We start from the raw sequence: 22,059 nt of genomic DNA, 5'->3' as shown, positions 1-22,059 counted from the left end.
CCCAGTTCCCAGCGCAGCTGGACCCTGCGGAGATGAAGCAGCTCACCAGGTTTCCAGCCTGATTGGCCCTGGGTTTCCCTTGGCCTCCCTGTATTTCACACATATCATCCTCACACTCCCAAATGCAACCATCCCACAATTCCAGCTCCGTACAGATCGCCAACAGGAGCAAGAAGAAAAAAAAGCTTCCTTGCACAGAGCCTTTATTTTCCGCTTTCCCTGTCTGTCTCAGTTAAACGGGGACAAACCAAGATCCTCCCTCTCCGCCAAGCCTAGAAATCAGCTCAACGTTCAGAAAAGTTAAAAGTCGAGACCCAGGTCTACCACGTATTGCTTGGGTGACCCTGGACAAGCCCCTCACCTTCTCAGCTTTGTAGACCCCCACATATTAAAATAGAAATCCCCTAGATAAATGCTAGAGCTAATGGCAGGTTACTGCCAGGGAACTGCACGAAGAGAAAACAAGAGACCTATTAAAAGCCCTCCTTCATCGCTGCCAGAAAGAAAACACTTACCCAGTGCTTAAAAAGACGCATTAAAGGAGAGAGAGCAGCCAGGGGTTTAAGGACAGCCCTGGCACAGCAGCGAGGGGAAGCGCTCCCGGCCAGCTGCCCCCCGTGCACCCTCAGGACAAGGTTTTCCCCAGGGTGCTCCCACGCCCCGGCCGTGCCCTTGGCCATGCCCTGACCGTGTCGCCACAGGCAGCGGGAGCAGCACCCGCCCCGAGCGCTCCTGGCAGACAGCGGGGCTGGTCCCGCACCGCAACGGGCCAACCTGCAGATCAGAACTTTTGGCAAAGGAAAAATCATTAGTTTCACTCTTCCCGAAGGAAAGATAACCACCTCTTAGACACCCGGTTTTCTGCCAGAAGACGCGCTCCAACCCAGCTGTACAGACGGTGAAACCAGAGAGACCCACATGCGCAGAGGTGGTGGCACTGGCGTGGTACCACCCTGCAGAGCAGCAGCACTCACTGGCACAGAAGCACCGCTCCACACGGGACCTGCAACCCCGGGCACAACCAGCAGCCACCGCAGCCGGCTGCAGGGGACCCTCCATCCTTCTGCCACCCCCAGGCTGGACCTTTGGAGTTATAGCCTGAAGCCAAGCAAAAACAGCCCCAGCAGCTCAGATAGTTTATATAGTCATTAAAAGCCCCTTCTGATGAGAGGTGAAATATTAACAGCTGATGGTGAATACCCTGAATTCAGAGCAAGAGAGGAGTTTTATTACCCTGGTAGCCACCTGATGCCAATCCTTCACCAACACACCCTACCACATCCATACCTTTCTACCTGAAAAAAAGGTGAGGGACAGGGAGTTTCTTCTCCCCCTGCCTCCACCACTTCCTACCCCATTTCCAAAACATAATCTCTCCTGCAGCAACTCCTGCCCCAGGTGCTCCAGGTCCCCAGGGCCACCCAGGTACCAACGCTGCCTGCAGAGCTGGGAGCTGCAACAGGACGCTGCGTGGTGGCACCGGGGCAAGATGCCACACACCTGCAGTCTCAGCGAGGTCCAGCCCAAACTTCCTCACAGATTAGCACCTGCCATGGCAGCAGCTCATCTTCTGACAACTGCGTGTCATTTATTTTTGGTACACATGCACAGGGAGACTGCGAGATCCTACACTGGGATTTTAGCAGCAGTATGCAGCTATGGAAACAAACCCATTTAGACTAATATAACAAAATGCCCAAACCCACAACAATAAAATAAAGAACAATGCATATGGGCGTTTTCACAGGGCAGCATTGCAGCGAATTGGTGAGACACTGGAATAAGCTGCCCAGGGAGGTGGTGGAGTCACCATCACTGGAGGTGTTCAAGAATGTGTGGACGTGGCACTGCGGGACATGGTTTAATGGGCATGGTGCGGTTGGGTTGATGGTTGGACTTGATGATCTTACGGGTCTTTTCCAACTGTAGTGATTCTGTGAATACAGAGTGTGACCCAGCTTCTGGGAAACAGGGGAGGTCCGTGTGTCAACTCGGAGAGAATTCACTCAAACCTCTAAGAAATCAGTAGACCACACGTTTTCATCTAGTTACGTATTTTGCCTTGTGAATTTTGTTTTGTGCAAACCCTCCACCCTGCCCTTTGATTTTAAAGGGTTCAAGGGCTGCATCTCCTCCTAAATCACGAGTGGCTCCTTGGTGAGGGCATCTCCTCTTCACCCTCCGCACTCATTCCCAGCCACCCTCTGTGAGAAGCAGGAGAGCTGACACAAAACCCAGCAGAAATTGCAGCACCCCTTTTTGCTCCCCGTGGGGAGGATGGCAGCGCCTGACCGTGCCCCAGTGCACAGCTCTGGGCAAAGGCTGCAGCTGAGCCAAACCCATCCCCTCTCAGCAGGCGAGAGAGATCCACAAGTCATTTACAGAAATTCAAGAGTCTGGCATCCACACCGGAGACATCCAGGAGCTACCAGGAAGATGGCAGAACAGTTTAAAAACCTCCCAGAAAAACCCAGGGAAAGCTAAACCTCCCTTGAGTCAGTCTTGGGCAGTGCTCCCTGCCCGGGGTTTGTGTTTTGACCCCCCGTGTGCAGGGCTTTAGCCCAGACGGCACGGGGATGGGCACGGGCATCTCTCCCAGAGGGGCCCAGCTCCGCAGGCAGCACCAGGGCGCTCCGGGAGGAATCGGGCGGTGGCGGTGTCTGGCAGTACTGGCCCAGGCTGTAGCTGCAGACAAGGACCCAGACAACAAAGGCAAGGCAAAAAGCCATCCCATAGTGGCAGCCACGTCTGGCAGACCGCAGCTTTCAGAAGCCCAGGGAGACTTTCTGGGCATGCACTGATGTCTGCAAACACAGCTCCTCGCTGGGCACACAATTAAGCCAGCAGCAAGATCGCTAAACTGTCCTACACCATACTCGAAATAGTATCCATCTAGTAAGATTAAAAACCCCCAAAAAGGACAAGAGTGTGGCAAAGGAGAAGGCAGCTGGAGACTGCAGGGAACAACTCTATGACAAAAAAAAAATTATATTTAATTTTCTGTTATTTATATTCTACAGAAACTGCATGTTTTCACTTGCATCTTTGACTCCCTCCCCGAGGCACAAACATCCACACAAAATGGGACACGGAAGACCAGGGAAAGCGGGAAGAGCAGCACAGTTAGAACACATCCCTGCTCACACGCTTCCCTAAATCACAGGACAAAAAAATGCGTGCAAGGTTTACAAGAGTGAAGCAACAGCAAACACCTTTTGCTAGAGTGAAAACGCCCGGAGCTACGCTGCTTAGAGCAACTGACACTGGGGCTCCCTCTCCCCGCCCGGCTTACCTGCTGAAATCTGTCATTTAAGGCATCAGTATAAAATAAATATAAAAACATCATTGACTGCTGCAGGACAGTTTCCCTAAGGACTGGCGTGAGTGCCCCAGCACCGGGGCTGCGTCTGCCCTGCACGCACTGGCTGCTCCCTGCCCCGGCCCCACTGTGCCCCTGCCTGATGTTTGCAGGACCGTGGTGTCCCACAGCTTTTTTGCATAAGCAAAAGGACTGGTTTGCTGTGCAACCAAATTGTGCCATCAGACTCGCAATAAAACAACTGAAATAATTCTTTTTTGTTTTATTTTAGATTATGACTTTTACTAATAGATGCTTGATAAAAGCCTAATGAATGATTTGTAGGTATTATAAGCACATTAAAGATCTGAGCATGGTTATAAGCCAAGGTCATAAGCTCTATTGACTTCACAGGCTCTATAACAATTGATTAGTCATTTATTAAAAACATTCATTCACCACTTGTTAACACTTTATTTAGTTGGTTCTTCCCCAGCAGGCTTGGGACACCACTTTTGAGCAAAGACGCCTTACTTTTGAGGTACTCTCATAAACTCAATTCTAACCGGAGAGAGAGAGACCCATAAACGTTACAACAATGTCTTTTTAAACCAACAAAGGCTGTTTTGCAAACAGGTTCAGCTCAAATCCAGCAGCCTGGTTCAACAGGACACCCGATGCCTGGTTTTGTCTGTCCTGAACATGGGCAGCTCCTGCCACACTCGACAGAAGTCCGACATGCCGTGACTTAAAAAGATTCAGGTTGCCAAACTACTTTCACAAAATACAGTCAAAGTTGTTTTCCTCAATATAATGCTGCTTGTTAATTTGCCAGAGTAACAGCAAATGGAAGAGTACTTGTGCTTAAAAAGACGTTCAGTTTTTGAAGACGTTTCTACATTGAACAGCAGAAGAAAAAACCCCATCCAGGATTACCAGAGAGCAGCCAGCTATTGACAGACAAAAAATACCAGGTTTGCAGAATCAGCCTCTGAAGACACCGCTGCATCCCCCTCTGCACCCCAGACAGCAGGTACCCACTGCTTTCAGGGCAAGGCAACATACCACCCATTTCGTCGAGCAAGTAACCAGGGTGTTTATAGTACAGCAGCTGCAATCATGCAATCAGCTTTCATAATTAGATCTTGGCAACTCTTGAAATACTTCACTTACCCAGTTTACCTGGAAAGGTGCGACCTAAACATTCAGTGCCTGGAGACATTTGAAAGAAAAACAGAAAGCATCCGTCAGTGATGGGAGCCACCTCCCACCGGCTGCACCACACACCCCAGCTCCCCTCTTGGGGACTCGTTCTCCAAGAGCTCCCCGGTAGCCAGCCACGGCTGATGTGTGCACCCAAGCCTACCACCTCCGCAGTAGCCAGGAGTACCAAAAGCACGGCAAGCCGGGTCTCACCGCTCCCAGTAACACCCCGCATACTTTTCCCATGCCAGAAGTTGCAGCATGAGGTCCTGTTCCTCTCCAGCCACGCCGCTACACGGGCTTCCCCAGGACCGCTCTCCTCCAGCACTCGCGACCAACTCGCCTGATGACGTGCCGAAGCCTTACAAAGGTTTGCGAAGTTTTGGGGATCACTCAGCCCACCCCAGAGACCTTCCCACCATGTCCAAGAGTGCCAGACCGCCCGTCCGTGGCCCCGGGCAGCACTGTGTGCTTCAAGGCACCAGTGGGCTATTTGTCATGTGCTGCCTCCTCTGCAAAGACGTGTAGCCGAGCCCCACGTGCTGCTGAGCCCTGGTGAAAGCTCAGGGTTTCCTGACACCCCATCTCCGGTGGGGGGGGCAGCACCCTGTGGGGTGCTGAAGAGGAAGACCCACAGCAAAATCTTGCACAAAACCCCAGGTGCAATACCCAGCAGGTGTGTTTTCAAGCGAGGAACAAAGCAGCAAAAAGTTTGGAATAAAAGACAACTCATGACTTCTCTCTCACCCGCCAGTGAGCAATGCGTTACCGCCTGCAAAACCGATGGGGTGACGGGACACGGGTCCCCCCGACCCCGCCGGCACAACCTCAGCACCTGACGAGCTGCGAGCCGCTGCAGGCTGGGCGAGCGCTCTGCAGTCCCGCGGGGGATTGCACCAGAGAAAACCTGTGTACGGGACTTGTTTATGACGGCCATAAGAACTGTCTGTCACTGATAATGGTTAATTGGTACTAATTAGTACCTGCCCCAGTCTGATGCCGAAGGAGTCCTACTGGCCTATAAAAGCGGCCCTTAACCCGAGAGCACGGGAGGCTCCCAGCCGCCGGACACCCCAAGGCACGGCTGCTGCACCGCCGCGCGCACGTGCCGCCCGCTCGCACGCTGCTCCTGCCTCGGTTCCGCCGCGACGGCTGCAGGTGCACGTGCAGGAGAGCGGGCTGGGAGGTTCCGGGGTTGTATTAACACATCATTCATCCCAAACAAAGCTCTAAAAAGTTACTTTCCCTGCAGCTGAGAAGACAGAAAAAAGCAGCTTTTTCACCCCAGGAAAGGATTAAGGGTCAGAGAGTCGCTGTAAATTACTGCGGCAGCTGAGTAACTCGGGATCCGCGAGCTCGGAGTCCGCTCAGTGACTTTAAATCAGGTTGATTTAGAGGAACGAGCTCGGAGGTATTGCAGCGCTCTGCATGCGGGAGGCATTCCAAAGGGACCGTGCACACGTGCGGTGTGGCTGCACTCCCAGGGGCAGCGTGCACCGGCCGCCGACAGCCTGTGTGCGCGTACACCACCGCCGCCCCGCTGGAAGTGGCACCGGCATCGATCGTGGTGGGAAAGAAAAGAAAGGAATTCTGCCGAGCCGAACACCGGCTGCAAGCTGTGACCTCCTCCTCCTCCTCGCTCTGCCACAGCCAACTCGCTGCATAGGGAGCAGAAAGTGGTGGGAGGCCAAAAAGGGGTGGGAGGCTAAAGAAAAGGAGGAGCTAAGAAAAAGCAGGAGTGGAAAAGGGGTGGGAGGCCAAAACAGAAAAGCAGAGGTTGAGAAAAAGTGGAGACCGAAAAAGGGTGGGAGGCTGAAAAAGAAAAGGCTAAGAAAAAGGGGAGGCTGAAAAAAGGTGGGAGGCCAAAAAAGGGTTGGAGGCTGACAAAGGGTGGGAGGACAAAGGTAGACTAGAGGCTGTGAAGCAATGGAGGCCAAAAAGGGGTGGGAGAGCGAAGGAAAGTAGAGTCGGAGAAAAAAACGGAGACTGAAAAATGGATGAGAGGCCAAATAGGGGTGAGAAGCTGCAAAGGGGTGGGAGACCCGAAACGGGTGGGTAGGCCCAAAACACTGGGAGGCCAAAGGAAAGTAGAGGCTGGGAAAAAGTAGAGGCCAAAACAGGGTGGGAAGCCGGAGGGAAAAGTAGAGGCTAAGATATAGTGGACGCCAAAATGGCGTGGGAGGATGAAAAGGGCTGGGAGGCTGAAGGAAGACTAAAGGATGAGAAAAAGGGGAGGCTGAAGAGTGGTTGGAGGCCTAAGTCAAAAGTAGAGCCTGAGAAAAACTGGTAGCTGAAAAGGAATAGTAGGCTGAAAAGGGAGGGGAAGACAAAAGAAAATTAGAGGCCGAGAAAAAGCAGAGGCTGAAAAGGGGTGAGAGGCTAAAGGAAAGAAGAGGCTGAGAAAAAGTGGAAGCCAAAAAGGGGTGGGAGGCCAAAAAGAGAAAACCAGATGCTGAGAAAAAAGAGAAGACCGAAACGGGGTGGGAGGCCGAAAAGGGCTGGGAGGCAAAAAAATCAAAAGGAGACAGAGAAAAAGTGGAGGCCGAACAGGGGTGAGAGGCCAAAAAGGGGTGGGAGGCCAAGGGAAAAGTAGAGGCCGAGAAAAAGTGGAGGCCTAAAGTCGGAAGTCGAGGCTGAGAAAACGTGGAGGCTGAAAAGGGATGGGAGGCTGAATGGGAGTGGAAGGCCAAGGGAAAAGTCGAGGCCAAAAAGGGGTGGGATGCCGAAAGTAGAGGCTGAGAAAAAAGTGGAGGCCAAAGAGAGATGGGAGGCTGAAAAAGGGTGGGAGGCCGGAAGTCAAAATTAGAGGCTGGGAAAAAGTGGAGGCCAAAAAGGGGTGGGAGGCCAAGGGAAAAGTAAGGGCTGGGAAAAAGTGGAGGCCAAAAAGGGGTGGGAGGCCAAAAAGGGGTGGGAGGCCAAAAGTCAAGGCTGAGAAAACGTGGAGGCTGAATGGGAGTGGGAGGCCAAGGGAAAAGTCGAGGCCAAAAAGGGGTTGGGAGGCCAAGGGAAAAGTAGAGGCTGAGAAAAACTGGAGGCCAAAGAGAGGTGGGAGGCTGAAAAGGGGTGGGAGGCCGAAAGTTAAAAGTAGAGGCTGAGAAAAAGTGGAGGCTGAAAAGGGGTGGGAGGCCAAAAATGGGTGGGAGGCCGAAATCGGAAATTTAGAGGCTGAGACAAAACTGGAGACCGAAAAGAGATGGGAGGCTGAATGGGAGTGGGAGGCCAAGGAAAAAGTAGAGGCTGAGAAAAAATGGAGGCTGAAAAGAGTTGGGAGGCCTAAAAGGGGTGGAGGCCCAAAAGGAAAAAGTAGAGACTGTGAACAATTGGAGAACGAAAAGGGGTGGGAGGCCTAAAAGAAAAACTAGAGGCTGAGAAAATGTGGAGGCAGAAAAGGGGCTGGAGGCTGAAGGAAAAGTAGAGGCTGAGAAAACATGGAGATAGAAAAGGGGTGGGAGGCTGGAAACGGGTGGAAGTCCAATTGAAAAGTAGAGGCTGAAAAAAAAACTGGAGGCCCAAAAGGGGTGGGAGGTGCAAAAGAGGTTGGGAGGCCAAGGGAAAAGTAGAAGCTGAGGAAAGTGGAGGCCAAAAATGTTTCAGAGGCCCGAAAGGTGTGGGAGTTCCATGGAAAATGAGAGGTTGAGAAAAAGAGCCTCCGTGCCTGCAGCTGGCTGGATCAGGATTAGTTGTTCTCTGGGTAGATTTCTGAAAGGGTAGAAGGCAACAGCTCTCCCCCACGCCCTGGTCCGTTGCACAGGCAATGCCCCCGCCGCTGTTCGGCGCAGCGGCACTGCACACACCCCCGGCGTGACCCACTGGGCACACACAGGCATGTCGCCCCGTCACACGACGTCTCACCCAAGATGTTTTGGCAATGGCCTGGGATATGTGGGAGAAGCGGGTCTGAACCCTCTGAAGTCAGGCGGGATTTTAGGACGCTGCTTCTCGCCTCTCTCCGAGCCCGCCTGGCTCTCGCACGCTCACATTTGGCCTTTTGGTTTAGCCACGCATTTTTCCAATGTTTTAAACACAATGAGAATTTGCATTTAAAGTCAGTGCTTTGAACTTGTCCGGAGCCACCCTCGGCTCTCCTCCTTTCCTCCATATATGTCTAACTTTTTTTATGCAGTCAGCAGCAGGGAAGAGATACAGATTCCCTGTGGATCAGTGCCCGGAGCCCTTCTGCAGCCACAGTCCTGCCAGACGACTCCATGTGAAGGGTGGCTCACGCTGTCTGCCTACCAGCAGCAGCAAGGAACCAGTAATTATACTGGCTGGACCAACACCTGCTAGTGGTTTTGTCTTACACTGTTTGTGCAACCAAATAGGCTGCCAACAAAACAAAAATCTACTTAGTCTAAACAGGTGAAAACATGAAACAGGGAATGGAGCTGCCGTGTTTGTCCCACAACGCCTGTGTGCAACACATGCTGGAAAATTATTTTTGGTTTAGTCTGCAAGAAGGCTCCGAAAGCAGGTAAAAGCACTGCACGCACTGAAAAGACAAGGCTTTGCTGCGGGAGGAGGGAAGAGCGCTGCCCGTCTCTGGAGCCCAGCTCCTGGATCTGGCCGTATGCTGTGGTGTGGGGCGCACGGATGCGCTTTGCTGGGCTGCAACGCCAGCACCAAAAAAGCCTGGCTTGCCAGCAGCGTGGCCGAAAGAGTCCCGCTGAACCAGGCATCCCACGCAGGGTGGCACGCAGGACAAGGCAGCCCTCGTCCGCCCAGGGCTGCCTGCAGATCGGAGCTGCTCCCAAAAAAGCATCGGGTCAGTTTAGAGCAGAAGTGCCCATTCCCACAGTGCCATATGCCGGGGTCCACACGGGCAGGGGACCCTCGCATGGTGTTTCTGACTCACGGAGCTGGAGCTCGACAGCAAGGTGGGAAGGGAGGGCGAATACCCTGAAGGACCAAGGGCAAAGACCCCAAAGGAGCACTCGGGCCACCCTCAGCCTTCGCTGCCCTTCTGCAAGGCAGGAAAGCCAGGACCAGCTCCTAACTGCACCAAGTCACACCCAAGATACGCTCCCCCGTCAGCAGATGGGATTTATTGTAGATGATTCGTCCTGGAATAAAAACATCCGCCCCACATCTCGCAGCCTATTTACTGAAAGCCACTAAACATTAAACAGAGGCAAAAAGCGTATCCCAGCAACATCTGGAATTTATCCCTTCCTTCTTCTAGAAAAAAAAAAAATAAAAAAAAAAATCACACCCTATTCTTTTTGAAAAAGAAAAGTGATTATATAGAATTATAATGGTGGAAGAAAATAGAGAAGAGCAGAGATTTTTCTTTGAAATGCTGTTTGGACAATTAAAAAGGGATAGTTTCAAAAAAGCAGTAAATTCTATCTCAGCTTTTTCTGCCCTGTGTCACAGTGCCAGGCTTTCCTCCCATGTGTTGGCTAAGACAGTCTTAAGAAAGCAACAGAGTTTTTTCATCCTTGCAAGGCCTTTAGTAAGCTAGAAGGAAAACCACCTCTAAGTCCTAACAGGTTGAAGATATACCAAATAAAAAATATTCTTCTTTCAGTTCCTGCCAACAAGGTTCAGAGGAGCCTTGTTTTCACAGAACCATAGAACGGTTTGGGTTGGAAGGGACCTTTAAAAGGTCACCTAGTCCAACCCCCCTCCGCAATGAGCAGGAGGGGTTTTCTGTGGGGAAAAGCTACTTGGGGACTAGCTTTCCAAAAGAGGATGGGTCAGTCTTTACCCAAGAGAGCTGACGCTCTGCCTCTTCAGACAGAAGAATGGAAAGGCTTTAAATATAGAAACAGGAAAGACTATCTGGATTAATATGAGGATGCAAGGCCAAAACGTGATATCCTCTACTTCCTCAGGCTCCCGATCCCAGAACGGCTGGGTGACAGCCCCACAGCATCACCTGGCCCTGACTGTGACCAGGGAAGCCTCGATCCAGAGGGAACCCCCCCAGCCTCCCTCGAGAGGGAAGCAAAGCAGTCGCTCTCACGCCAAGCCCACAGAAGTGCCTCCAGCTACTAAATTACCCAACGACTTACAAAGTAACTGCATTGATCAGGCTCGAAAACAAAGCTGCAGTTCTTGGCATGTGCACGATTAGGAGGGTACAACTGCAAGAGTTTTGCATTTTTCACCTGTGAGTGGTTACCACCACAGTAAGAGATGCCCCTTCCCCTGCCCAGCCCCAGCACTGGGCAGCTGAGTGCTGCAGGGAGAGACCGAAGGGCAAGCGCCGGCAAACCGCTGCTCCAGACACCTTTCTAACAAAGCAGAGCCTCAGCAGACAACAGGCAGGTCTGATTTTGCAAACGAGGGCACGGCTGTTCCTAGAACCAGTCCCATTACTTGGGCTCCTCAACCCCCGTCTCCTCAGCTGCGCGTGGACTGGATGCAGGATTTCATTGGGACATTAAACTCAGACGCCGTAAAAATCACTGTGCAAAAAACCAATTATACCTATTTTCGTTAACAGCCAATTTAAGCTTGTATTTAGGTCCCCTCACACACCCCTACGTGACATAAAGCATTTCTTCCACTTGAAACGTAGCTTTCTAAAGGCCATTTTGCTTAATTTAATAGATGCTTAATGCGGGTCTGCAAATCTCTAAAAGCGTAACCAAGGAAGACACATGACTGCAAGATACAGCCTGATCCCTTCCCGAGCAAACAGAAAGAACGGGAGAGGATGAAAAGCATCTCCAAACCCATGAACCTGCTGCGACTGGAGTGCACTTGTGGTCTGAAGAGCAGCAAAACCCCACGGTCAAGTCAAAAGAGAAATTCCCGAAGACCTGCGCACGGCTGTTAACCCACCCGAGACCAGGCAGCGCTCTGCAGGCTGCGCAGCAGGACGGATCCTTCCCTCGCTGCGTAACCAAATGAGCTGAACTGAGCCCACTCAGGCATGCTCCCCTCAGATTTGAAAGAGCTACTTTCTGAACTTAAATTAAATAAACACAGTCGTCTTTTCTCTTTTCTTTTTTTTTTTTAAAAAAAGCTGCACTAATAAAAAGCTCATAGTGAATCTATTAAATGAGGCTGTCCATTACGTTTATTGTTCTTTACAATTCAGGCCTGGATGGCAAGTCAGTGGATGTTGAGAAGTATTTATCAAGAAAACCCATGAGAATAATGAGGATTAAAAGCTATCTGCAAGACAGAATACATTTGTAAGCCCGTAGTTCGCTCTGTGCCTCGCTCTGAGCACGTGGGACCCCCATCAGAGATCTCTGCCCCCTCTCCTTATTCTTGAGCCCACCTCTGGCACATCAGTTGACAGGACAGCCATGACCTGCATTCACAGCAAAAGCTGAAAAAGGTGCAATTTGTATATACTGCTACGAATGAGTGACGCTAGAGAAATATAAAACACTCACTGCATTACACACCAGTGATCAGTATCATTAAGTGTTACACACCTCGTGCGTGTGTCTGAGCACGCTGGAGAGGGAGACACCGAACTCGAAAATGCATCTTCCAATTTAAGCGAAGTCCCATTACAGTAATATAACTGTAACAATAAAAGTGAGATTCCTGTTTATTATATGGGAAATTATTGCAATTTAAGAGAATTTTACTTTGACTTGTGTGAAACAAGTGTCCATAACTCATGTTGTTCCTTAAGTGTCCTAAAGGCAGCACCTGGCAGGGCAAGGTACTTGCAGAGCCCAGTGCTAAAGAGCCTAATTTGTATATGCTGGTCTAAGTTATTTAAGCCAAGAGACCAGCCTTGGTAAGGTGGAATAATGGTGGAAAGAATAAAAAAGAAAACAGAAAGAGCGGGACCTGCTCCTCCAGGAAAGCAGCCGAGACATCTACCTTCTGCGAAGCCAAGCCCTCGCAGCCCAGGCCAGCGCAGGGGACACCGATGCTCTCCCACTCTCGAGGAACCGGGTCTCATCGCACCAACACTCGTGAAGAGCGTGAGGAAATCCAGCCTGGTTTCAAGTCTGGAGCGTGCACCAAGAACAAGCCCAGCCCCGGGTCATTTAAGCTGCTGAGCTGTGGGTTTCATCCCCGCAACCCTAACAGCCGGCCGGTACCCCCGGCACCGTGGGAAACGGCATGGGAGGGGGCGGGAGGCTCGGGGCTCAGCCTTGCTTTGGGGGGGATTTTTTGTTTTTATAAGAAATAACAACATTAATCGTAATATTAAATAGAAACCACTAAGGGGGAGAATTTCCACGCTCGCCCAGCACAGAGCCCAACCCGCAGCAGGCCAACCGGCAAGTGGCCGCAGCAGGCAGCTTCCCCAGGACTTGTCCTCGGCAGCCAACGCCACGGGTATGTCGCACACGGATGGAGGCGGCGGCGAGCAGATTCAGGAGGACGGCTGTAGGGACTCAGGCTTGGAAATGTTAGTCTTAACGCTCAGCGGTTAGACGTCTTTTGGGAATTCATCCAAATGGCACTGCTTCCTTCCCATTTGCCCCGCAGGTAAATCTAGCATGTGGCTTACACAATCTGTTGACTTATATAAAGCAAGGGCAGAAGAAGAAAGGTGTTCAGACATCAGGAGAGGCTGATCAGTCCTTTGGGCAAAAGTCTGGGTCACTTCCCCCTCCGCAGCATACGCGCTGCGTCAGCCAGGGCCCCGTCTCCCTCCGTGAGAGCACGTGCAGCGAGGGTGCAGCAGAAACGGTCACAGTGTTCAAAACGTCACTAACAGGACAACAACGACATGTTGCCAAATTCTTCCATATTTTTGGCCAGCGACAATGCTTAAATTCAATTTACAGAAATTTGAGTCCATGAGCTCTGTGCTCTAGTCAAGCCCTTTAGAAATCAAACGCAACCGAGCAGTGACCGCACGAGTCTCCCGGGGCTTGGGGAGATGGGGCCACAGCCGCTTCCAAACCTCACGGCGCTGGTCCACCCGTGCCTCCAGCTCGCCTCCGGAGTAACGCTCATCCACCCTGCGGACGAGCAATGTTTCTAAAGCACTGCGAGACCATCACGTGCTCTGCAAGCACAGGATCTTGTGGAGACACCTATCTCAGGTGCAAACCCCAGCTGCAGTGTGCAGGACTGAAGAGCAGGCAGGCACTGGCCGCAAGCAGCATGGAGCGAGCCCGCCAGCCGCCCTCATCCATACACCAAGAGTGCTTCTTGCCCCTGCTATTTTCTATCGCTAGCCTCAAACTCCCTCCTTCTCACGATCAACGCAGGCACCCAAGCGCCAGCCCTGGGGCCCGGCTCCCCCAGTAGTGAGTGTGGCAGGGGCAAAGTCTGCCTCCCCCAAAGTAAAAGACTAAAATCTGAACAAAGGAATTCTGAGGCGGCTGCAGCCAGGGCTGTTTTGTTAGCAGGGTTACAAAGGGGAAAATTCGTTCTCTCATTTAGTGAAATGGGACGGAGGTAGAGGAAGGCTACCTCCTAAGATGCAGGTTGTCTTCCCTCTGAGATTTTAAAGCACTGAAGATGCATTTGGAAGGAAAACCGACTCACCTGACACCACTGTCTCTGCTAAGGTGTTGCACACCCATTCTGCCTGGTGTGCAAATGAGAAACCCTACCACTGATCATCAACGGCAAGTTAATTAAGCATTAGGCCAAATTCTGCATGTAAAGCATATAATGTCTGAGGTCTGCAACAGCAAAGAGCCGGACTTTGCTACTACAAATACTCATAGTGCAAGTTAATGTCTCAATCTCAAGGAAGGTAGAAGGGACTACCATAGCAGTTAGGATGGTGAGGTCCTTAGGAGGCAAGCTAGACACTCAATCCATCTCTCATATCAGACCTATGTTAACATTTAAGTAAGACCTACTGTTGTGATCTTTAGCAATGAGCAGATGTGGTTTTGAGTAATGGTTAGTGTTACTTAACCGGTTATATTCACTAATGTAATTGACACCTATTCCATCATCCTTAATACACCCACTTCTTTCTCCGATACCATAAATAGATTAGAAAAGTTTCTGCAGATGGCCATGACCCCATTTGTTTGTGCACTTAGCCATGTATGAATCACTCTTGGCTTGTAGCAGCACTCTGGAATTACTGAAAGATAACTAGTCGGCACAGACACCAATAAATGAATCATGCTTTCCACAAGACCAAACCTTTGGGCTTTTACAGACTCCAATTACAAAGTAAGAAGAAAAGAACAAAGAAATTACTCAGTCTATTTGCACAAAGTCATGCAGAGTTGATTCATAGTTTTACAGAATTATTACTGACAATCATTTGTAGGGGGCTAGAGTAACAAACCAGCTACTTAACATAATGGACAGAATGAAGAGATGGAAAAAAATCCCCAAACCACGTCCTGCGTATATTCTTGAAAAGTTGTATTGATTTTTGTGCAAGTACCTCTTTTCATTCTTGGCATGCTCCAAGCCTGGGGGTTAATCAGCTTTCATGCTCCAAGGCTAAATTCTGCCTTGCTGGGTTGCTTGGGCCATGTTTGCAGATGTGGGAAATCCTGTAGCACCTGCTGCAGCGCACACACCTCGCGCCAGCAAACCATCCCAGGCACAGTTCCTCAGCACTGCGGGCACGGGCAGGGTCTCATGAACGGATCGGAGAACTGCCATGCCCAAAAGCACTTGTCTTTCTAAATGCACATTTTTGAATGTATACTGCAAGTGAAAAATTAGCCAGTCTGAGGCATTTTAATAAAGATATGTGTGAGACTGAACACACCGAACACAAATGTGTGAACCATCTGAAAGCACTGTGGTCATCCACCAACACTGACAACTTGTGAGGCAAGTTTCAAAAGATGCGCAACATATCTTTTTGTAACACCACAGCCTGTGACGACACTAACATACACCACACAGAGAAAACACACCCTCTTCTAGATGGAGTGTAAGCCTAGTCTTGTATCAATGAGAAACTGGAAGTCTGACTACTTGGAGAAAAAAGGGTATACTGTATCGATCACGACCTTAGCAATGCTACCTTGCTCTATGCAGTGAAAAAGTAGTGTTAAGTTAAAAAAATCTAAAGGTGGTGGTGGTGGACTTGGTGCCAACCTGACCCTGCAATATGCACCAGTGGCCTGGTTGTAGCATCTCTGAGCGTGCCGGCTCAATTTACAAGCCTTAGGGCAACTCAGCCTCACATGCTCCAAATCAGCGTCCTGTACCAGAGAGACCTGCAGAACAACAAGGATAATGTCCAACTGAACAAAGTCACTGACCGTTTGGAAAAGGATGTAAGTTAAATGTATACGTGATACTATTTGTCTAAGACCTTCCACTGATGCTACCCTTTACACGTAACTGAAGACCCAACGTCACGGGCTAGTTTAGCTTACAAACGAAATGTGTGCCCTCTTCTACATACCAGCTGAACTCGGTCCACAAGCAGAGAGCTGCCAGCGTGGTACAGCTTAGAGTCACAGCTCAGGAGAGCCCAAAACCAGCACCAGAAGAGATACCACACAGCTCCAAATCAATTTGGGAAAACTTGCTTATTTGTCCTCACCCTTAAGGCTGCTGATTTCCCAAGACAGGTATAAACCCTACCCCCAACTGGCTACAAGAAGGAAGGATGCTATGCAAGATTTACATGGAAACCTTAACAAACATTCCTAATTCCTACCCTCTCTCCTACTCTACCCATACTATACCAACTAATGCAACAAGCTGTCTTGTTTACGAATACGTAAGTGACAACAATGTTCTCCCTCCAATGAGAGTCTGCAGATGTGCTGTAGATCGAAGGGGAAGAAAAAGGTTCCCAATAGCACCACTACAGCAGCACCGGGTTGTCTTTAGAAAGCTCGAGTCACTAGAATCAAGGTCTTCAGGTGCAACGCAAGACTAAAAGGATGCATGTGCTAAACAGTAATGTGTCCTTTAGAAGGGAAAAAAAGCTAAATCAGGAACGTGCAATATCAGGTGGGTGCTTAGATAAATACGGTACAATGTACCGCAGCAAAAATGCTAATGCAAGTTTAGGTTTCACACCAGAGATATTTCAAAAGATTTGCAAAGCTTTGATAATATTTAACATCTCTACTGATTTCCTTTTTGGTGTAATCATAAATTTACCATAGTAGCCAAAAGATCTGGGATGAACTACAAGTTCTAGCTGGCTCCAAAGCCAACAAGAATAATGTGTGCTGTTACTATTTTCTCTCAAAACATACCTCTGCAAAACCGACTTAAAATGAGAAAAGAAATTGTGAAACTGTCATTACAAAGAAGCATTTAAAATGCAGATCAAAGTGCTGCCTTAGAAGCTGTATTCCTTGCCAAATCATCAAAGCTCTCTTTACTCTCAATAGCTCCCCAAATCCTCTGATTCGGATGATAAACTCCTACAGCTGAAATTTATCTGCTTTTAAAAGAAACAAGCAAAAAGCCCAAAACCCACAACTCCTTTCTCTGGTTACCAACTACTTCATTAACCAGTTCATTTTGAACTTCTTTCTTGTATTCCTAAATCAATTAACTTTGACAAATGTGTTTATGCCTGTATACACACACAGACAGTACCCCGATGCTTTTTCCAGTATTGAAAACTTGTCAGCTCTCAGAGGTGTATACGTATACGGCCTCATCCCGCAAGCGCTGAAGCGCTAACAGCTCAGGTAGCAGCAGCACCGCGCTGAACGCCGCTATTGCTGCTGCACCGCTCCACTACACCCTGCGCTCGCCCGTCGCTCCTCAAGGAGCTCCAAGGCCACTATTACATTTAGTGCAGCAAGGAAGCAGTGACATAGCAGCCCACATAATCAGCTCTGAAAGACAGAGATGATGGGTCAGATCCTGCTCTCACGGAGGGGAGCCTTGTGCCGGAATCCTCCCTGTTCCTCTCTGGGGCTGGACTCAGCCGCGCTGCTCGCAGCCAGAGCAGGTCTCTGATGTGTTTCCTCACCTGGGATCTGCCCAAGTGACCTACCTTCTGCCACCCAAAATAATTATAAAATAATCACCCGGCAATTTAGCCACACAGACAGGAGGAACACTGCATAAAACATCCCCATCGACATTAATGATTCCTTTGCTTTATGGACGTCTGGGAGTGTGCTCATGGTGTGAACCAAGTTGCCACTTAATTGCAGCAAAGTGGCCCTTGTACCTCTCGCCTCACAAGCTTTCCAGCCAGGCTTTATTACTTGGATGAAACACGCCAATAACAGAAGCACTGCGCATCGGAGAACTTGAGGGATCCGATAAGATAAACCGCACACCGCGCATGGGATCTCCTTCCAGGAAGCAAACTGGTAGTCAGTTTTTAGGTGAAACAGCACTGCAAATAAATGACCTTTTTTAGCTAATTAGGTTACCAAATTCTGACAGTTGCTATTACCTGAAACAAGACCCACAGCCATGACTGTACAATGAGTTACTCAGGAAAGAAGCTGGATTGTAATTACTGTCTATTAGTGACACCATGTATTTTGGTACTTCCCTTGGAAAGGTCTCCTCATGTCTATCCATTTATAATTTAGGTTTACAAATTCATTCTAAAACTGGATTTATCTAGCCACAAACTCTCAGCCTGGGACATCTAAAAATATTAGTATATTTGGTGAGCAACAGCAAATACCAATAAGTAAGAACATACATTTGTAGGGACTCCTCTCTCCACCTGCAAAGTAAGCAGCAGTAGTTCAGCTAATTCAATATCCTGAAAATTTAGAGGTGATCCCAGACCCTACCTTGGGAATTCCTGGCTTTAAGAAAAGGAATATGGTTGCTGTTTCCCACACACCCTTCAGTGCTGGTCCTCTCATAACCAGGATCTGAAAACATACTGCTAAATAAAACGAAGGCAAACCAAAGACTTGTTCAGGGGGTAGAGGATGCCTTCACGGCAGGTCAAACATCCTCCTCTGAATATAACCTGATACTGACTGAAAAGGAAGAATTAGCCATGTCTTGTCTCCACTTCGCATTATATATGATCACCTCCGATTACACAGGATCACCTCTGGTGCTGTGTGTGCCGGTCCTGCTGTGCAGCACAGCGCAATCCAGGTGTTCACCCAGAGGAAAAAAAGCAAAGTTTGACTGTTTTCCTCCCATTTCCTCCTCTGTGTCTTTTCATTTTCCCATTCAACACTGATTATAAAACACTAAGATTAAAATCACTGCCTGAGGGCACAAAATAAACTGTAATTTTAAGACCCCTCTGCTCTCCAGGCTCAGGGAATTAGGACTTTCTCTGCTGCCCTCAGTACGAGAGGTGAGACCCGCAGAGCTGGGACCACAGACCGCCGGGGTCCCCGGGGATGGCCAAGGGCACACACAGACAGTCCTCAGCCCACCGTAAGCAAAAGCCATCCATGCTCCGCTCCTCCTGGGTCGTACCTTGGGACGCTGATCTCGGCAAATAGCAGTGCTTGTCATGGAGACATGGCCAAAGCCGGACACGGGGACCTCCCCAGCTTGGCTGAAGTCAAACTGAGATACCACAAACTGAACACACTCTGTGCAAACACTCTCTAGCTTGCTGAAACGCTGGTAGCAGCTCTGGCTTCCCGCCGTGTCCCTACCTCCTGGAGGAAAACTTGAGGGGGAATAAAGAAGTACATGGTTATTACCCACTTTGCCCTGCAAGAAGCCGTAACTGCCGGTGACACAGTGTCAGGAAAGAAACGTATTTGCCAAAAAAGCAGTCTGAAGTGGAAAGGAGATGTGATCCCTGGTTGAGCCATCTGCATTTGGTTTGTTATTAAACCAAAGAATGTGAAAACCTAGAAGTCCTCGCTTGGACAGAAACCCGCTCTCACGGTTCGCTCGCCCAGCCCACTACCAGCCGGGCACGCTGCTCTGACACCGGCGTCAAGCGCTGCTGCCAGCCGAGGGGAACAGCCTCATCTCCTCGGGGAGACGTAACGACACCTCTTAAACGCCTGAATGCTTCGGCTAATGTTACTGCACGAACACAGCCTCTGCCGAGAGCCACCCAGCCCAGAGAGAGAGCTGCCCTCACGCCCCGCGGCTGAAGTCATCCTCTCGCAGGGATGCCTGGGTGCCCGCGGAGGCAGGATCCCCACACTTGGCACCCAAACCCTCTGGGAGAAGTCCCCGCGGGGTGCGAAGCAGCCCTGGAACAGGCGTGAGGCCACCTCCCCATCGGGGCCGCGGTGCTGGACACAGCGGACAGGCGCTGGTGCTTTGCACCGACCCAGCCGGCGGCGGGAGCTGAGCTGCCCCGGGCGAACAAGCGGGGAAGCCAGCCGGGAGGCAGCCACGCCGCCTCGCTCCGCTCCCCGCGCCAAATAATTAGTTATTTACAGACTCTTCCGCCACGACAATCACCCCTGACCTCTTTCACCCAGCCGACGCGATTAGAGACCACTGCTGCAGCCGTCTGGCTGCTTAACGCCGCCCGGCATATTGGCACTACAGCCCCGGCGGGTGAGGCTCCGCGCCCCCGCCCCCAAAAAACCCTTTTATAATCCTAATCTGGGAACGCCACACACAGAAACCAGCTGCTTCCTCCACCGCAGCGCCGCAGCCTGCCATACGGAATAAAGCCTGCAAAGAAATATTTTTGGGGATCGGTTGTACAGGTAACCTAATTAGAGGGTTAAATTAAAAGAGTTTACAGTTATGCCACTTTCCTGAAGCATTCCTGAGTGGTAACTTTTGGCTAGAAAATGAAATAGCATCTGGTGGTAGCTGCTCTGAGGTTCCCTCAAAGTCATATTGGAAAGATAAATAAAATCAAGTGATTGGAGGGGGAAAAAAGCTGCATAATGAATTTATCTCAGGGAGGCTCAACTCTGTTCCTTCTACTGAACCCAGGTGGAGGAAGCAATCAGGTAACAGCTCCTGCAGTGCAACCAAAGCCCTCCTGCAGCACAGAGGTGAGCTCACGCCGCCCACCATCGGCAGGAAATAAATAAATAACGTTGGCGATACAGAAACCCACGCGAAAATGAAATAAGGAAGGGCAGCATTAAGGGAGCTCGATCTAAGGCTCCCGGGAGCTAATGGGAACTCAGCACCTGAGTGTCAGGTCCCCAGAGCTGAGCGGCTGACGCAGGGGGACAGGGGCAGTGCTGGCGGGGGACAAGCCAGGGAAGGACCTCGGGAGCCGCACGGCATCAGGCACGAGGCTCCCGCGGCACCCATCCAAATTCAGGCAAGGTGTCCTCCAGCATACTTCACTGTCCCCTGCCTCTCCCACTCCCCCCATCCATAACCGGCACCTGCCTCCTACCAAGCCTTTCACATGCTGAAAAAATGAGGAAAAAAATTATAAAGTATGCGATTTCTAAAAAGTCAAGGAATGAAATTAAAAGCCTGAGTTGTTCCAACAAAACCTATCATGCCAAGAGTTAGACTGGAAGAGAAGCTTTTTCTTCAAAAGACATTACACATTTTAATTCACAACTTCTATCATAACCATGAGCCTTGATCAGACACAAAGTCTCGTCTCTCATCCTTGCAATTCTGCGGGACACAGTTTATGTTCACCAACTGGCTGACACAAAAAAGAACTGTATCTTCATTATTTATACGCTGCTATTGGTATGCACATCTAGCCTGGCCTGTTAAAGTCAGGAAAGAATAATGGTCTATTCAGTACGGGTAGTGTTAATAAAATCAGGCAAATCCAGCTTAGTTTTGTCTGAACACGAATGAGATTAAATCAAGATTAAATGTGCATACAGTACAAAGGGTATGGTTTATGCTAAAATTCAGAATGAACACGTTTTATCACCCGGTATACAAATGCCTACAGACCTTCTCCAGGACTCAGACACCTGAATTAAACAACGATGAAACTGGAGAAGGCGAAGGCAGACGACACTGGACAAAAGCCGTCCAAAATACCAAGGGACAGATGCTGGCTCTAAAATACTGCTCTGCGAGCCCGCTGGAGGTAACGGGGCAAATCCTGCGCCTGCAGAAACAGGCACAGCTCAGCTGACTTTCCCCTACGCGCACCAGGCGCGAGCCTGCCCCATCGCAGTGCCAGGAATATATGCAAAATCAAGACTCTTTCCCAAGTTTTCATTTTGGGCCATTTTGCATTAGTCTGTGAAGGGTTTGGATTTCACGGCACAGAAGAAGGGGTTAAGCAGGCTGCAATCCTGACAACCCACCCCGCCTGGGGTGCCTTGAAAACCTCCCCTTTTACAGAAAACACCATTTGCTTTAAATTGCCAGAGAAACCAACTCAGTTCTCTTTCCTCAGCAATAATAGTCTTTCTCTCTCACCTCCATGCACTTTCTTTCCAAGAGGGAAAGAGCAAACAGAAAAGTAGTGGATATTTAGGTCAGGCACCGTACTCAGCGCTACTCTGCGCGGGTTGAAAAATGTTAATAAAAAAAGGCAAATGGCCCTTCAGACGGAAAAGCCCCCAGGGGCTGGAGGCGGGGGGCACAGGTCCCCGAACGTAAGCGAGCCCTGCTCGGGGGTCCGCCCGCAGCGCTCCCCCCTCCCAGTAACGAGAGGAAGGCGATTTACAGCGGGGCTAGCGAAGCCCCCCCCGGGGCAGGCTGGGGGGCCCCCCACCATCACCCCCGCAGCAGGGAGAGGCGCGGGGCAGACACGCGGGGCAGGGGCGGCTGCACCAGCCGGAGCCGCGGGGAAGGGCCGAGATGCGGGCAGCGACGGGGCCGCGATGGGGCCGGGCCGGGATCGCGATGCCGGGAGGGCG

The 22,059-nt window shown here is 50.3% G+C and overlaps 1 protein-coding gene across 3 annotated transcripts in view; it reads right to left on the bottom strand.

Annotated features, from left to right (window-relative positions):
• PMEPA1 (prostate transmembrane protein, androgen induced 1) overlaps nt 1-22,059 on the bottom strand; it is a 47,928-nt gene that overhangs the window by 25,367 nt on the left and 502 nt on the right. The window contains exon 2 of one of the 3 annotated variants that reach the window (XM_059827271.1): nt 4,472-4,510. The exons of the other annotated variants lie outside the window; for them this stretch is intronic. Within the exon in view, the coding sequence (XP_059683254.1) occupies nt 4,472-4,510 (39 nt within the window). The remainder of the gene's footprint in view (nt 1-4,471; nt 4,511-22,059) is intronic. 3 annotated transcript variants of the gene reach the window in all.

The sequence above is a fragment of the Gavia stellata genome, chromosome 20, assembly GCF_030936135.1.
Source record: "Gavia stellata isolate bGavSte3 chromosome 20, bGavSte3.hap2, whole genome shotgun sequence".
Lineage (NCBI taxonomy): Eukaryota > Metazoa > Chordata > Aves > Gaviiformes > Gaviidae > Gavia > Gavia stellata.
The sequence above is the reverse complement of the archived record's forward strand: the minus strand, read 5'-3'. Positions and strand labels throughout refer to the sequence as shown.